Source organism: Pristiophorus japonicus, chromosome 24 (assembly GCF_044704955.1).
Source record: "Pristiophorus japonicus isolate sPriJap1 chromosome 24, sPriJap1.hap1, whole genome shotgun sequence".
NCBI classification, from domain to species: Eukaryota; Metazoa; Chordata; class Chondrichthyes; family Pristiophoridae; genus Pristiophorus; species Pristiophorus japonicus.
The window spans coordinates 332,275-350,555 of NC_092000.1; the positions used below are offsets into that span (position 1 = coordinate 332,275).

Consider the following 18,281-nt stretch of genomic DNA (forward strand, 5'->3'; position numbering starts at 1 on the left):
CACGAGTACAGAAACGGCGACAGAGGAAAGCATGTGATGGTGGACATGCTTTAGCAACAGTTAGGTTAGTTTCTAGATTTAGAAGTGTTTTTTGTGAAGTGTGTGTAAACTTTATAACCAGCAGCTGCGTAGTGACCGAGAATCCCTGCTCACAGCAACACTCACCTTTTCAAACTCAACAATCCCCAGTTGCAGGCAGACAATTGGACTCAAACTCTGCAAGAACAGGGTCACACCAGGCCTCAGTGCTTCTCGTCACCCAGCTCATTGCTGATTATTCAGAAACACCACTTCCAACAAAACGTGTAGCGTTTTCAAAATCAGATAAACAGACGGTAATATTTATTATTCAATAAAGCTGTGACAAGGTCAGCACCAGGATTATGACACAGACTAATATTTTGCCATTTGTCTTTGTCTGGTCCATTGTAAAGGTACAAAACTGCAGGCAACCTGGGCCTCAGCCGTCAGGCAAGTCTCCCGTAACTGAGCTCAATCAGCTAGAAACTAGTCACATCAGGCCCTCTCTGGCCAGGCTTCAGCTGTGCCCAGTGTCCCTGCACAGGCCCACCAGTGTCTTTGCGTCAGTTCTCCAGTTTAACACCCAAGGCTGCAATAGGTAAAGCCGCTGCAGAAATTGGGCAGTGCAAAAGGTCACTGTAGCGACTGCAGCAATTACACTGACATTTTCGTCAAAATTACATCTGAAAATCTGCAAACGGTATTAATTCTTTTCCTGATGAGCTGTGTTTTGGGTAGGCGATTGTTAACTGTTCAATAACTGGTGTTAAACTCTATCCCCTGTAGCTAATTAAAGGGCCTCTCACTGCAATGAGTTTAATTTAATGTGAATTGTGTATTGCTGTCCTACTGCAGAGCATATGATGCCGCTGAACTTTAATTAATAAAACTGGCAAATCAAGCTGCCGAGTTATTGAATGGTTTAACTGCTGACACGGTTCCTGCTGAGTCAGCGCACCAGCACTCTCAATCCGCACCCACATCACAAGAGTGTCGTCCAATACCTAACCATGGTTTAGTCTGCCGCACAATGAACATTGGCTCAAGGTGAAATGTTTTCCTGTGACCGAGGGCGAGGGGAGTGGAGTCAGAGATTAAAGGTTTCTGTGAAAGGATACACTAGATGGTCGAATGGCCTCCCTCACCTCCAGTTATCTTTGGGGGTTCAATCCTTTCTCCCCTTTAACTTTCATTCATTTCCAACTACTCCCCTTTTTAATGATCTGATCTGAACTCCCACCTATTTCCTTACATCAGCTGCCTCAAAACCAGTCTTGATTCCCAAATACCATCCCAATTTCCCACTAACCTAATTTCTCCAACCAATATTAACTGTAGCATGTTGGGCCATTCCCAGGCAGCCTGACTCCACTGCAGGAGACTAGTGCAAGTAAAATTCTAATTCCTGCAAAACATCAACTTGCATTTATACAGCACCTTTAACGGAATAAACCCTCCCAAGGCACTTCACAGGGGCGTTAGCAAAGCAAATGTGACAGCGAGCCACGTAAAGAGTTAATAAGGCTGATGATCACAAAGGTAAAGAAAAAAGACTTGCATTTAGAAAGCGCCTTTCACTACCAGTCGTCCCAAAGCGCTTTACAGCCAATGAAGTACTTTTTAAAGTACAATCACTGTTGTAATTTAGGTAGATTTTGAGAAGTGTCTTAAAGGACGAAAGCAAGGTAGAGAGGTTTAAGGAGGGAATTCCAGAGCTTAGGGCCCAGGCAACCAATGGTGGAGCGATAAAATTGGGGATGCTCCAGTGGCCAGAATTAGAGGAGCGCAGATATCTCGAAGTGTTGTAGGGCTGGAGGAGGTTACAGAGATAGGGAGGGACAAGGCCATAGAGGGAGTTACAAACAAGGAGGATAATTTTAAAATCGAGGCGTTGCTTAACCAGGAGCCACTATAGGTCAGCGAGGACAGGGGTAATGTGTGAACGAACAGGGCTTGGTGCGAGTTAGAACACGGGCAGCAGAGTTTTGGATGACCTCAAGTTTACGTACAGTAGAACTTGGGAGGCCAGCCTGGAGTACATTCACTCTGGTCAAGTGAAGAGTCATTAAAATAATACTGTGCACACAGCAGCACGCCGTGCTCCACCGCTGCAAGCTTTGCAAGTGATTTAGTGCCCTCCCAACTTCAGACCCAACAGAGCACTCCAGCTGTGCATACATCAGCATCAGCTGAGTTTCCCACATTGGGCGAGGTGGCGGGGGCAGAGACACAGACGGGGGGGGACACAGACTGTGGGGGGGAGGGGGAGAGAAGAGACAGACTGGGGGGGAGACACAGACTGGGGGGGGAGAAGACACAGACTGGGGGGGGAGGAGACACAGACTGGGAGGGCGGAGTCAGTGACGGGGGGGGTGGGTGGGAGACAGACTGGGGTGGGCGGAGACACAGACTGGGGGGGGAAACACAGGCTGGGGTGGGCGGAGACACGGACTGGGGGGGCGGAGACACGGACTGGGGGGGCGGAGACACGGACTGGGGGGGCGGAGACACGGACTGGGGGGGCGGAGACACGGACTGGGGGGGGCGGAGACACGGACTGGGGGGGCGGAGACACGGACTGGGGGGGCGGAGACACGGACTGGGGGGGCGGAGACACGGACTGGGGGGGCGGAGACACGGACTGGGGGGGGCGGAGACACGGACTGGGGGGGCGGAGACACGGACTGGGGGGGCGGAGACACGGACTGGGGGGGCGGAGACACGGACTGGGGGGGCGGAGACACGGACTGGGGGGGCGGAGACACGGACTGGGGGGGCGGAGACACGGACTGGGGGGGCGGAGACACGGACTGGGGGGGCGGAGACACGGACTGGGGGGGCGGAGACACGGACTGGGGGGGCGGAGACACGGACTGGGGGGGCGGAGACACGGACTGGGGGGGCGGAGACACGGACTGGGGGGGCGGAGACACGGACTGGGGGGGCGGAGACACGGACTGGGGGGGCGGAGACTCGGACTGGGGGGGCGGAGACTCGGACTGGGGGGGCGGAGACACGGACTGGGGGGGCGGAGACACGGACTGGGGGGGCGGAGACACGGACTGGGGGGGCGGAGACACGGACTGGGGGGGCGGAGACACGGACTGGGGGGGCGGAGACACGGACTGGGGGGGCGGAGACACGGACTGGGGGGGCGGAGACACGGACTGGGGGGGCGGAGACACGGACTGGGGGGGCGGAGACACGGACTGGGGGGGCGGAGACACGGACTGGGGGGGCGGAGACACGGACTGGGGGGGCGGAGACACGGACTGGGGGGGCGGAGACACGGACTGGGGGGGCGGAGACACGGACTGGGGGGGCGGAGACACGGACTGGGGGGCGGAGACACGGACTGGGGGGGGCGGAGACACGGACTGGGGGGGCGGAGACACGGACTGGGGGGGCGGAGACACGGACTGGGGGGGCGGAGACACGGACTGGGGGGGCGGAGACACGGACTGGGGGGGCGGAGACACGGACTGGGGGGGCGGAGACACGGACTGGGGTTGGCGGAGACACGGACTGGGATGGGGGAGACACGGACTGGGATGGGGGAGACACGGACTGGGATGGGGGAGACACGGACTGGGATGGGGGAGACACGGACTGGGATGGGGGAGACACGGACTGGGATGGGGGAGACACGGAATGGGGGTTGGCGGAGACACGGACTGGGGGGGAGGGGGTGACACAGACTGGGGGGGGGGGACATAGACTGGGGGGGGGGACACAGACTGGGGGGCAGGGTGCAGAATGTGAAGGGTGTTGATTGCAAAGGCTGTAAAAGGATGTGCAAGATGAAGCAACAAATGCAAATCGTGGATGGAAATCACGGCAAAGTGAACGAGAAGGATTAGTTGCAAAGTGAGGAGCACTTGGCTGCAGGGGCCACTGAAGCAATAAATTTAAAGCCTTTCTACACAGTACCTGTACAAGAGGATTAGAGGAATGCTCTAGCAGCAATGCAGTGTATGCTGTACATGGATACAGAGGCAACCTGGCATCAGGTCCTGGTACAACACTGAACACGTGGCACACCAGCCAGTATCAATACTGAGCACTGCAACAAATTACAAGAAAACATTAATTACCGAGCCAAAGGGGCATATAATTTGGCAAATGATTTTCAACATAGATAAGCATGAGGTATTACATTTTGGTAAGCTAGATAAGGAGGCCACATAATCCTTGGAAAATAAAAGTCTAAATGGTGTAGAGGAGCAAAAGGATCTGGGGGTGCACATTCACTAATCATTACAAGTAGCAATGGAAGTTAATGTCATAAAAAGCAAGCCAGGCACTGGGCTTCACTTCTAGAGGGATAGAATTGAAAAGTAGGGAAGTTATGGTAAACCTGTATCAAACCTTAGTTAGACCACACTTGGAGTACGGTGTGCAGTTCTGGGCGCCATATTATAAAAAGGATATAGAGGCACTGGAGAGGGAACTGGGAAGATTTACAAGGATACCAGAACTGCAAGGTTATACCAATCAGGAAAGGATGAACAGGCTGGGTTTCTTTTCTCTTGAAACGAGAAGGCTGAAGGCTGACCTAAGAGAGATCTTTAAAATTCTGACAGGTTTTGATAGAGTAGACACAGAATGTTTCTGCTTGTGGGGAAGAGCACAACTAGAGGCCATCGATATAAGATAGTCACCAAGAAATCCAATAGGGAATTCAGAAGAAACTTCTTTACCCAGAGAGCGGTGAGAATGTGGAACTCGCTCCCATAAGGAGTGGTTGATGCGAATAGTATCGATGCATTTAAAGGGCTAGATAATCACATGAGGGAGTAGATAATAGAGGGTTATGCTGATAGATTTAGATGAGGAAAGATGGGAGGAGGCTCGAGTGGAGCATGGACTGGTTGGGCCGAGTGGCCTGTTTGTGTGCTGTATATTCTATGTAATTCTATCCTCCATGTGAGGCTTTGAGTGAATGCATTTTCATGGTGTGGACAAAGTGTGAACCAAGTGCAATAATTGTGCTTGAGATATCGAATACATAAATCACCCTATCGCAGCATCAACAGACCAGACAGAATAGAAACTGCAACATCTCATCTTTCAGCCACTCCAAGGGTTATCCATAACTCAAAGTCCGCAATACAAATAGCTCAGGAGCTGAATGAACTTGGCAGTATACACGCACAAGAGGGCGTGCACCTGGTATTCAGAGATGGCAAGCACAAAATGGTGCGTCAGTGCTCACCACCTGCAGTCCTCCCGTTGTACACTCGTGCATCAGTGCCCATCTCCCAGTATACACATGGTGCATCAGTGCCCATCTCCTGGTGTACACATGGTGCTTGAGTGCCCATCTCCCAGTGTGTACACACGGTACGTCAGTGCCCATCTCCCGGTGTGTACACATGGTGCATCAGTGCCCATCTCCCGGTGTGTACACATGGTGCGTCAGTGCCCACCTCCCGGTGTGTACACATGGTGCGTCAGTGCCCATCTCCCGGTGTGTACACATGGTGCATCATTGCGCAGTATACACATGGTGTGTCAATGCCCATCTCCTGTTGTGTACATGTGGTGTCAATGTCCATCTCCCGATGTGTACACAGTGCATCAGTGCCCATCTCCCGGTGTGTACACACGGTACGTCAGTGCCCATCTCCTGGTGTGTACACACGGTACTTCAGTGCCCATCTCCCAGTGTGTACACAGTGCTTCAGTGCCCATCACCTGGTGTGTACACATGTGGTGTCAATGCCTATCTCCCGGTGTACACAGTGCATCAGTGCCCATCTCCCGGTGTGTACACACGGTACGTCAGTGCCCATCTCCCAATGTGTACACACGGTACATCAGTGCCCATCTCCCGGTGTACACACGGTGCGTCAGTGCCCATCTCCCGGTGTACATGGTGCATCGGTGCCCATCTCCTGGTGTACACACGGTGCGTCAGTGCCCATCTCCCGGTGTACACATGGCGCGTCAGTGCCCATCTCCCGGTGTACACACGGTGCGTCAGTGCTCATCTCCCGGTGTACACACGGTGCGTCAGTGCTCATCTCCCGGTGTGTGTACACGGTACGTCAGTGCCCATCTCCCGGTGTACACACGGTGCGTCAGTGCCCATCTCCCGGTGTACACACGGTGCGTCAGTGCCCATCTCCCGGTGTACATGGTGCATCGGTGCCCATCTCCCGGTGTACACATGGCGCGTCAGTGCCCATCTCCCGCTGTACACACGGTGCGTCAGTGCTCATCTCCCGATGTGTGTACACGGTGCGTCAGTGCCCATCTCCCGGTGTGTACACATGGTGCATCATCGCGCAGTATACACATGGTGTGTCAATGCCCATCTCCTGTTGTGTACATGTGGTGTCAATGTCCATCTCCCAATGTGTACACGGGGTGCGTCAGTGCCCATCTCCCAGTGTACACAGTGCATCAGTGCCCATCTCTCAATGTGTACACACAGTGCATCATCTCCCGGTGTACACTTGGTGCGTCACTGTTAAATCCAAGGAAGAGGCATATAAATTGGCCAGAAAAAGCAGCAAACCTGAGGACTGGGAGAAATTTAGAATTCAGCAGAGGAGGACAAAGGGTTTAATTAGGAGGGGGAAAATAAGAGTATGAGAGTAAGCTTGCAAGGAACATAAAAACTGACTGCAAAAGCTTCAATAGATATGTGAAGAGAAAAAGATTAGTGAAGACCAACGTAGGTCCCTTGCAATCAGAATCAGGTGAATTTATAATGGGAACAAAGAAATGGCTGACCAATTGAACTATACTTTGGTTCTGTTTTCACGAAGGAAGACACAAATAACCTTCCGGAAATACTAGGGGACCGAGGGTCTAGTGAGAAGGAGGAACTGAAGGAAATCCTTATTAGTCAGGAAATTGTGTTAGGGAAATTGATGGGATTAAAGGCCGATAAATCCCCAGGGCCTGATAGTCTGCATCCCAGAGTACTTAAGGAAGTGGCCCTAGAAATAGTGAATGCATTAGTGGTCATTTTCCAACAGTCTATAAACTCTGGATCAGTTCCTATGGACTGGAGGGTAGCTAATCTAACCCCACTTTTTAAAAAAGGAGGGAGAGAAAACAGATAATTATAAACCGGTTAGCCTGACATCAGTAGTGGGGAAAATGTTGGAATCAATTATTAAAGATGTAATAGCAGCGCATTTGGAAAGCAGTGACAGGATCGGTCCAAGTCAGCATGGATTTATGAAAGGGAAATCATGCTTGACAAATCTTCTAGAATTTTTTGAGGATGTAACTAGTAGAGTGGTCAAGGGAGAACCAGTGGATGGGGTGTATTTGGACTTTCAGAAGGCTTTCGACAAGGTCCCACGCAAGAGATTGGTGTGCAAAATTAAAGCACAGGGTATTGTGGGTAATGTATTGACGTGGATAGAGAACTGGTTGGCAGACAGGAAGCAGAGAGTCGGGATAAACGGGTCCTTTTCAGAATGGCTGACAATGACTCGTGGGTTACTGCAAGGTACCAATGCTGACACAGAAAACATTCCCCAATGGAAAGGAATGCCTGCTCGCTGACTGGCTGTGTAGTCCTCCTGCTGTGCGGATGCCAATACTGAACCTGCAAGTGGCCAGGTGGGTATCGATGTACTGCTTCTGTAAATTCTGTTCAATACTAATTATTATAGTTTTCCATTTAGGGTGGCGTCTCCAATACTGTTGTCACACTTTGTAAATAGCTCACTACTAGTGTTTGTCACATGTCCATCAATATTCATTCCTAGAATGGCTGTTTTTAATTACTTGAGTATTAACCTCTCACTGCCTTTCCACAAGTCTGTGTCTTGGACCAGTTTTTGTGCAAAGCATCAGCAGCAAGCAGAACGGGAGTAAAATATAACTCCAGTGTGGCTAGCCCACACTGCGGTATGTGTGTGCATTAAGTCCGTGCAGCAGAGCTGGTCTCCAGTCATCTTGGGTAACCCTTGCCACTGGATAAAGACCTAGCTATGTCAAGCTCGTGTGGTGGCTGGTGTGCAACAGCCACCACATGTTAAAAAAATCCACACACAGGCATCTTCCACCCTTCAACATGTAGTTCGGGACCTGGAGTATTAGGTCCTTCATTGAACCACCTGTGAACTCATCCCTTTTTGGCGTGGAAGCAAGTCATCCTCGCTATGAGGGACCGCCGATGATGATGATGATGATGACTGCAAGGTTCAGTGCTGGGACCCCAGCTATTTACAATATACATCAATGATTTAGATGAAGGAATTGAATGTAATATCTCCAAGTTTGCAGACGACACTAAGCTGGGTGGCGGTGTGAGCTGCGAGGAGGATGCTAAGAGGCTGCAGGGTGACTTGGACAGGTTAGGTGAGTGGGAAAATGCATGGCAGATGCAGTATAATGTAGATAAATGTGAGGTTATCCACTTTGGTGGCAAAAACAGGAAGGCAGAATATTATCTGAATGGTGACAGATTAGGAAAAGGGGAGGTGCAACGAGACCTGGGTGTCATGGTACATCAGTCATTGAAAGTTGGCATGCAGGTACAGCAGGAGGTGAAGAAGGCAAATGGTATGTTGGCCTTCATAGCGAGAGGAATTGAGTATAGGAGCAGGGAGGTTTGACTGCAGTTGTACAGGGCCTTGGTGAGGCCACACCTTGAATATTGTGTACAGTTTTGGTTTCCTAATCTGAGGAAGGACATTCTTGCTATTGAGGGAGTGCAGCGAAGGTTCACCAGACTGATTCCCGGGATGGCAGGACTGACATATGACGAAAGACTGGATCGACTAGGCTTATATTCACTGGAATTTAGAAGAATGAGAGGGGATCTCATAGAAACATATAAAATTCTGACAGGATTGGACAGGTTAGATGCAAGAAGAATGTTCCCGGTGTTGGGAAAGTCCAGAACCAGGGGTCACAGTCCAAGGATAAGGGGTAAGCCATTTAGGACCAAGATGAGGAATTGTGAACCTGTGGAATTCTCTACCACAGAAAGTTGTTGAGGCCAGTTCGTTAGATATATTCAAAAGGGAGTTAGATGTGGCCCTTATGGCTAAAGGGATCAAGGGGTATGGAGAGAAAGTAGGAATGGAGTAATGAGGTGAATGATCAGCCATATTGAATGGCTCGAAAAGCCGAATGGCCTACTCCTGCACCTATTTTCTATGTTTCACCCGTTCCTTTTATCAATATCACTATCAATGTTCTTCTCTTCCAGCCTACATACTCACTGTGTCTAAATCAAGGCTCATAGCACCATCTCCTACTTCAACATTCTTTCCCAGGACCTGAAAACAGTGATAATTTCTTAGCTACCAGAGTCTTCCCTTCCTCATACAATCTCCAGGACTTAATCTTAGTATTATCTGCCACACTTGGCGGTGACCTGCGCGAGGCGTCTCAGCCCTGTGATTGGGCTTCTCGATTTAAAAAAAAGAGATACAAATAAACATACTGATATGCAGACTGATTGGTGACTGGGTAATGCACTCCCTTCTGCTGAAAGGAAGAAGCTACAACATTAAAAAGTAAAAGTACACATGGTAAATGGAAGGATTCTAACCTTTTAATAACACAGCCCGAAAACAGTCCTAAGGATTACAGAAGACTCCCCATGAACTCAAATTATTTACAGTCAGCAAAAAAGAAACCTGAAAAACACCTTGATGTATAAATGTAAGCGACTGGAACCGGAACTACTGGTTTGCTGCTTCACAGGCATCAATCCAATCGCTGTAAACATCCACTGGCTCCGACAGGTCTGAGTAGCAACAGTTAAAGAAAAGCCAGAAGCAATTAAATGAACACCAATAAAGTCAAACATCATCCGGGTAACACACAGTAAGTGCACTGCCCCAGGGGGAGAGAGAGAGATAGCAAGTAGTATGTGCACTTGTCGCCACCTCCTTGAAAAGGAAGTAACCCCAAATATCCCTACGTTCTCTCTCACCAACCTTCCCAGCGAGAGTCAATAGCACTATCAGTCCCCCAAAAGAACCAACTTGTATTTTATATAACGCCTTTAACGTAGTAAAACGTCCCAGGAGCATTATCAAACAAAATCTGACACAGAGCCACAAGGAGATATTAAGGCAGATGGGAGGCAGGTCTTAAGGATCATCTTAAAGGAGGAAAGAGAGGTAGAGAGGCAGAGAGGCAGAGGGGGTTATGGGAGAGAATTCCAGAGCTTTTGACGTGGCAGTTGAAGGCATGGCTGCCAATGGTGGAGCGATTAAAATCGGGGATGCTCAGAATTAGAGGAGTACAGATATCTCGGAGGGTTGTAGGGCTGGAAGAGATTACAGAGATAAGGAGAGGCGAGGCCATGGAGGGATTCGAAAACAAGGATGAGAATTTTAAAATTGAGACATTGCCAGAGCGGGGGCCAAAGTAGGTCAGATTGAATGTGCATGCAATCAAACAGTGACAGAATTTCTCCAATCACCTTATTTTGTTTTTAAATGAAGGATACATGTTATTGGCGTTTGGAATTCTTCTAAACACACGGTGCAGGATATGATCCCCGTATTCCGTGCGCGGTCCCTGGAAAGGGGGGGGGGGGGGGAGGAAGAGGAAAACATTAAAAACTCGAACTTAACATGAAACTACACACTATCCTTTCAGAAACTAGAAACATGATTCCAATCAGTCCCTCCATCCCTCCCATTCCAGGGCTATGACACCCACAACATTGCTACTATTTGTAAAAACACTGACAAAACATTGATTTTTGTCTGTGTCGAAGTTTTAGCTTGTAATCTTTGGAAGAAACAGAAAAATCTCAAGCACACCAAGTATTCCTTACAAAAAAAGAACGAGCTCCGAGACCAGACAGACCAGCTGCACCAGGTTTTAGAAGGTGCAATTTGTGAATTGGGTTAAATGGCCCCAGCAAACATCATATACCATTTTCAAAGTTTGACTGGACATTTAATACTTAAATAAGGGAAATGTAGCCTTTTGTTTCACTATAACTTCAAAGGATATTGAATTATATTTTTTAGTATGTAGAACAATGGGGAATCAGTGTGATACACTCCAGTCGTGTAATTGGAGTCTCGCTATCATTTACCCAGCTATTCAGCACAAAAATATACACTCCAGCTCATAGGGAATGGCAGGTTCGCTTACTCGACTGGCCAGTAACACTGAACCCAAGAAATTATCTAATGTTAATACCCCAATACTTTAAAGAAGAAACAATACTGCTGAATGCACCAAATCCAACAGTTACATGTGACTTCCAATTGCACTGACCAGGCACACCTGCAGACTGGCACCCCGCCGAGCCTGAAACGCTAACAAACATGCTGATGGAGCGTCACACACTTACATCTTAACATCACACGACTTTTCGTGGTTACAGAATGGACAGGTGAACTGTGTTTCAAGAGTTCCAAGCACTTTCTTCTTGGTGGGAGGCTTTCTCTTCGATTTCCTGCGCCCCATTGGAACTTCTGTAAATACAGGCGAGTGGGAAAATACTTCAAATATCGCTTAATCTTGTAATCATACTTTGTAAAGAAGAAAGCTGCCATGCCTTGCATGTCCCTTTAGGACCGAGATGAGGAGAAACTTCTTCACCCAGAGAGTGGTGAACCTGTGGAATTCTCTACCACAGAAAGTAGTTGAGGCCAATTCACTAAATATATTCAAAAGGGAGTTAGATGAAGTCCTTACTACTCGGGGGATCAAGGGGTATGGCGAGAAAGCAGGAAGGAAGTACTGAAGTTGCATGTTCAGCCATGAACTCATTGAATGGCTCAAAGGGCCGAATGGCCTACTACTGCACCTATTTTCTATGTTTCTATGAACTGCAGCCATTAGTGTTGGATTAGGTTCCAACTCCCATGGAACTGTTGCATTTCACCATAAATTAATAATATCTCACACTGCAAGTTATGAAGACTGTTTGGTTTTAGCCAGCGTGAATGGAAATGTTGAACAGTTCATGTCAGCTTGGCCTGTAACATTCTTGCGTGCAGCAGAAGGTTGTGGACTCAAGACCCAATTCAAACTTTGAATTCTTAATCTAGGCTGAGAATCCAGTACAGAAGTCAGGGAGAACTGCTTTGTCAGAGGTGCTAATCTTTGGATAAGATGTTAAACCAAGTTCTTGCAGGCCTGTTCAGATGGATATTAAAGATGTTAAATGAGAAGATTGTTTTTCTTAAAACAGCTATTAGTTTAGAGCCAGAGTCGCCATCTGAAGGAGTAGATGTTCTGTCCCCCTTTTGAAGAGAGGGGAATCACAGGCAAGCATGTGATGCACTCCATTAGTATACAACTACAACAACAACTTGTATTTATATAGCTCCTTTAATATAGTAAAACGTTCCAAAGCGATCAAAAAAATTTGACACCGTGCCACATAAGGAGATATTAGGGTAGGTGATCAAAAGCTGGGTCAAAGAGGTCGCTTCTAAGGAACATCTTAAAGGAGGAGAGGCGAAGAGGTTTAGGGAGGGAGTTGCAGAGTTAAGAGCCTTGGCTGCTGAAGACACGGCTACCAATGGCAGAGCGATAAAAATCAGGATGCGCAAGAGGTCAGAATTGGAGGAGCGCAGAGATTTCAGAGGGTTGTAGGGCTGGAGGAGATTACAGACATAGGGAGGGGTGAAACCATGGTGGGATTTGAAAATCTGGTTGAGAATTTTTAAATCCAGGCGCTGCCAGACTGGGAGCCAATATAGGTCTGTGAGCACAGGGGTGATGGGTGAATGGGTTTTGGTGCGAGTTAGGATGTGGGCAGCAGAGTTTTGGGTAAGCTCAAGTTTACAGAGGGTACTGAGAAATGTCACTTGCAATCTCTGTCTCTTCAGAGAGATTAGATCAAATGGGCTGGAAGAGCTTCATCCTAGCCCCTAGTCTGTACCTCCCATTAACTCACTATTTACTGAAGTTGGATTGGTGGTTGAAGGAATGGGGAATAAAGGGATATGGTAACAGAACAGACACAAGGGATTAGGACTACTCCTCAGGTGAAGGGTAATGGCCCACCTCCGCGCTGTCATTTCTATGTAGATGAGGATAATAAATAGACGAGTGTCTGGCTCGCCCCACATCACACCTCTGCTATAGGACCATTTTTAATGCCAGTCTGCTATCTGACCACACAGTTTCCAAACTGCCCACATTGGTACACTTTCTGTGAAGCTGATATACCGCACACTCTCCCCTTAGGTACAAGCCATCAAATAGAGCTCAGGCACAGGGTAACAAGAAACAAAGCTCAAGGCTTCCCCACATGGGTACTGCTGGAATTTAATCAGCTGAAATGTACAGATTAGCAGCACAGAACAGTAGTGAGCTTCCCATTGCTCAAACTAGGACCAACCCGTTGTCAGAACATTTGCGTTCAAAATTATCTGGAGTTGAGTAGAAAGAATCCTGGCCCCCAGTGACATTAATGGGCCAGGCTGGATGGTCAGTCATCAGGAGTGCCCTGCAATACTAGATCTGTCAAAGGACCTTGACTTTATTCTCAACTTTCAATATCAGTTGTGTCATCTTGGAGCCGCCGCAAACTCAGAGGCCCTGTTTATCACGGAATAAAGCAGAGCCACGGGAAGGAAACTCAGGCACGGTGCAGAACAGGCAGCCAATCTAATTCTGACAGGCTCACACCCCAGCCCAAGTTGGAGGCTGCATCCACAGCCAATATAAATGCCAACACTCGGGTCACCAGAACTCTTAGGGATTTACGTTCACATAAGAACATAAGAACATAAGAATTAGGAGCAGGAGGAGGCCATACGACCCCTCCAGCCTGCTCCGGCATTCTATAAGATCATGGCTGATCTTCGACCTGAACACCACTTTCTCACCCAATCCCCATATCCCTCTATTCCTCTCGAGTCCAAAAATCTATCGATCTCAGCCTTGAATATACACAACGACTCAGCATCCACAGCCCTCTGGGGCAGAGAATTCCAAAGATTCACAACCCCGAGTGAAGAAATTCCTTATCTCAGTCTTAAATGACCGACTCCTTATCCTGAAACTCTTCAACCAGGGGAAACAATCTCTCAATATCTACCCTCTTAATCTCCCTCGGAATCTCATATGTTTCAATGAGATCACACCTCATTCTTCTAAACACCAGAGTATCGGCCCAATCTACTCAATCTCTCTTCATAAGACAACCTTTTCGTAGAATCATAGAAATTTACAGCACGGAAGGAGGCCACCTCGGCCCATCGTGTCCGCGCCGGCCGACAAAGAGCTATCCAGCCTAATCCCACTTTCCCGCTCTCGGTCCGTAGCCCTGCAGGTTACGGCACTTCAAGTGCACATCCAAGTACTTTTTAAATGTGGTGAGGGTTTCTGCCTCTACCACCCTTTCAGGCAGTGAGTTCCAGACCCCCACCACGCTCTGGGTGAAGAAATTCTCCTTCAAATCCCCTCTAAACCTTTTACCAATTACTTTAAACCTATGCCCCTTGGTTGTTGACACCTCTGCTAAGGGAAATAGGTCCTTCCTATCCACTCTATCTAGGCCTCTCATCATTTTATATACCTCAATAAGGTCTCCCCTCAGCCTCCTCTGCTCCAAAGAAAACAAACCCAGTCTATTCAATCTTTCCTCATAGCTAAAATTCTCCAATCCAGGCAATATCTTCGTAAATCTCCTCTGTACCCTCTCTAGTGCAATCACATCCTTCCTGTAATTGGTGACCATTAATTGCATGCAGTACTCTAGCTGTGGCCTAACTAGTGTTTTATACAGTTCAAGCATAACCCCTCTTGCCTTGTATTCTATGCCTTCTTAACCACCTGGCCTGCTAAGAAGCTGCAGGGTGACTTGGACAGGTTAGGTGAGTAGGCAAATACATGGCAGATGCAGTATAATGTAGATAAATGTGAGGTTATCCATTTTGGTGGAAAAAACAGGAAGGCAGAATATTATCTGAATGGCGGCAGAATAGGAAAAGGGGAGTGCAACGAGACCTGGGTGTCATGGTACATCAGTCATTGAAAGGTGGCATGCAGGTACAGCAGGCGGTGAAGGCAGCAAATGGCATGTTGGCCTTCATAGCAAGAGGATTTGAGTATAGGAGCAGGGAGGTCTTACTGCATTTGTACAGGGCCTTGGTGAAGCCACACCTTGAATATTGTGTGCAGTTTTGGTTTCCTAATCTGAGGAAAGACATTCCTGTTATTGAGGGAGTGCAGCGAAGGTTCACCAGACTGATTTCCAGAATGGCAGGACTGACATATGAAGAAAGACTGGATCGACTCGGCTTATATTCACTGGGATTTAGAAGAATGAGAGAGGATCTCATAGAATCATATAAAATTCTGACGAGATTGGACAAGTTAGATGCAGGAAGAATGTTCCCAATGTTGGGGAAGCCCAGAACCAGGGGCCAGTCCAAGGATAAGGGGTAAGGCATTTAGGACTGAGATGAGGAAAAACTTCTTCACTCAGAGAATTGTGAACCTGTGGAATTCTCTACCACACAAAGTTGTTGATGCCAGTTCGTTAGATATATTCAAAAGGGAGTTAGATGTGGCCCTTACGGCAAAAGGGATCAAGGGGTATGGAGAGAAAGCAGGAATGGGGTACTGAAGTTGCATGATCAGCCATGATCACATTGAATGGTGGTGCAGACGTGAAGGGCCGAATGGCCTACTCCTGCACCTATTTTCTATGTTTCTATTTTTCAGGGATCTGTGGACCTGCACGCCAAAGTCCCTTTGGTCCTCTACACTTCTCAGGTGACCTATCATTTAATGTGTATTCTGTTGTTTTGTTAGCCCTCCCCAAATGCATTACCTCACACTTCTCTGGATTGAATTCCATTTGCCACTGTTCTGCCCACCTGACCAGTTCATTGATATCTTCCTGCTGTCTACAGCTTTCATCTTCATTATCAACCACACAGCCAATTTTAATATCATCTGCAAACTTTTTAATCATAACCCCTATATTCAAGTCTAAATCATTGATATATACCACAAAAAGCAAGGGACCCAGTACTGAGCCATACCCATGTCTTCCGCCTCCACATACAGATTACCGTTATGGTCTCTAATAGGTCCTACTCTTTCTTTAGTTATCCTCTTGCTCTTAATAGAAACAGAAACATAGACATTAGGTACAGGAGCAGGCCATTCGGCCCTTCGAGCCTGCACCACCATTCAATATCATGGCTGAGCATTTAACCTCAGTACCTCTTTCCTGCTCCTCAGTACCCATTTCCTGCTGTTAATGTATTTATAAAACATCTTTGGCTGTTCCTTGATTTTACTTGCCAAAAATTTTTTCATGCCCTCTTTGCTTTCCTAATTTCACCACTTTGTATATTCCTCTAGAGATTCTGCAGTATTAAGCCCTCGGTATCTGTCTTAAGCCTCCCTCTTTTTCTTTATCCTACACTGTATGTTCCTCGACATGCAGGGGACTCTTATAGATATGTTAGTCCCATCCTTTTTCTTTGAGGGAACATACTTGCTTTGAACCCTCACTATCTCCTCCTTGAATGCTTAGACACTGATTTACCTTCAAGTAGCTGTTTCCAGTCCATTATGGCTAAATCACATCTCAGCTCATCATTGGCCTTTCCCCAATTGAGAACTTTTATTCCTGGTTTATCTTTGTCCTTTTCCATAATTACCCTAAATCGAACTGAATTATGATCACTAGCACCAAAATGCTCTCCCACCTGCCCTGATTCATACTCTAAACCATGTCCAGCTCCTTCCTTGTTGGGCTTGCTACATATTGGCTAAAAAAGTTTTCCTGAATGCATTTTAGAAATTCTGCACCCTCTATATCGTTTACACTAATTTTATCCCAGTTAATATTAGGATAGTTAAAATCCACTACTATTACTGCCCTATAGTTTTTGCACTTCAGAAATTTGCCTACATATTTGCTCTTCCATCTCCCCTCTGACTGCTTGGGGGTCTATAGTACACTCTCATCAGTGTGGTCGGCCTTTTTTTGTTCTTCAATTTGACCCATATGGCCTCATTTGATGATCCTTTCAACATATCATCCCTCCTCACAGCTGTAATTGTTTCTTTCATAAATACTGTGACCCCCCCCTCCTTTTTTACCCTCTCTCTGTCCCATCTGAAAATCCTGTAACCAGGAATGTTCAGCTGCCATACCTGCCATTCTTTCAGCCATGTCTCAGTTATAGCTATATCATACTCCCAAGTGTCTATCTCTGCTCTCAACTCATCTGGCTTATTCTCTATACTCCTTGCATTGAAGTATCATCCCAGGAATCAATCTAGTGAACCTTCATTGCACCACCTCCAAAGTAAGTATATCCTTGCTTAGATAAGGAGACCAGAACTGTGCAGAGAACACAGGCACGACGGTTTTTCAGTTAACTTAATTTATCAAACCCAATGACAAAATACACAATGGTATTAAGCATCAGACACCTGGGTCGCTTGTCAAATCTCACAAATTAGAGAAAATGAATCTCATTCATCCTGTAACTTTGCTGTACCACATGGTGGGGGTTCCACTGTCCAGCATTTCCCCATCACTGCGTGAATACAAGGCAATTGCTTTCAGTGGAATACACACCAGCCATCAATGTGACCTCCCAGACTCAGGCCACCAATTAGGTGAAAGTCTAGTGCAATGGACGAGCAGCTGGAGTCAGGCTGTCCAAACAGCTCTCGAAGGTAACTAGGTAGAGTCAGTGGCAGCACTGACCTGTACAGCACTGCACCAAAGAGACAACAAAATACAACACCTCAAGAGTTCTCCAAGTCCTTCCAAGTTACTTTTGATGTAAACGGTCAGCTCCAGATCTGAGTATCAGCAGCAAGCAGCTGTCAAGCTTTCACGAGAATCTGTCAGTAGCATTTCACTCCCTGTGGAGAGAGGGTCTTCAGTAAATAACACATGGTGCAACCTGCCATACAACAACAGTACCGACACTGAGTTAGGATGCAGGATTCCATCCAGGGTTTGGAGAAGGTCAGGCCCAGATTGCCTCACTCCCTGGATGATATTGGACAAATTCTGCAAGTTCAATATGCTATGCTGCCTGTAACTCAAGGGTTATGCACTTGTCTTAAGTCATCATTTATGTGATGTTAGACAGTGAAGCCAGTTCTGGATTTACTACTAGCCCAACCAAATAGCAGGCCATCTTCTGTCATTGCAGGTTAATGAGTTATTTGTAACATCCTCTCACAGATAATACATCACATATTGGATATTTAAATTAGATCACCTAGTCATTTTAATCCAACAGTGCTTTTCCCGTAGAAAATAAATTGTCTTCATAATTTACACTAAAGGTTCATGCCTGATATAAACA

At 47.3% G+C, this 18,281-nt stretch overlaps 1 protein-coding gene across 2 annotated transcripts; it reads right to left on the reverse strand.

Moving 5' to 3' along the window:
• Positions 1-9,531: 9,531 nt before the first annotated feature.
• On the reverse strand, positions 9,532-17,831 carry elof1 (elongation factor 1). Of its 2 annotated transcripts, none has more exons than XM_070866964.1 (4): positions 17,709-17,831; positions 11,321-11,444; positions 10,460-10,530; positions 9,532-9,748 (listed from the first exon to the last, which is right to left on the reverse strand). In XM_070866964.1, the coding sequence occupies exons 2-4, from the start codon at positions 11,434-11,436 to the stop codon at positions 9,684-9,686; spliced, it is 252 nt and encodes an 83-aa protein (XP_070723065.1). In that variant the 5' UTR covers positions 11,437-11,444; positions 17,709-17,831; the 3' UTR covers positions 9,532-9,683. The 2 variants fall into 2 exon arrangements, with proteins under 2 accessions (XP_070723065.1, XP_070723066.1); XM_070866965.1 differs by having other exon boundaries at positions 17,669-17,831.
• Between the last annotated feature and the right edge of the window lie 450 nt (positions 17,832-18,281).

Excerpts from the sequence above, each read along its gene's own strand:
- elof1 (XM_070866964.1), bottom strand. The coding sequence starts at position 11,436 with ATGGGGCGCAGGAAATCGAAGAGAAAGCCTCCCACCAAGAAGAAAGTG. Across the intron at positions 10,531-11,320 it reads AAGTCGTGTGATGTTAAGAT|GGACCGCGCACGGAATACGG; the intron begins GTAAGTGTGTGA and ends CCCCCTTTCCAG. Across the intron at positions 9,749-10,459 it reads ATTCCAAACGCCAATAACAT|ACCTGTCGGAGCCAGTGGAT; the intron begins GTATCCTTCATT and ends GTTGCTACTCAG.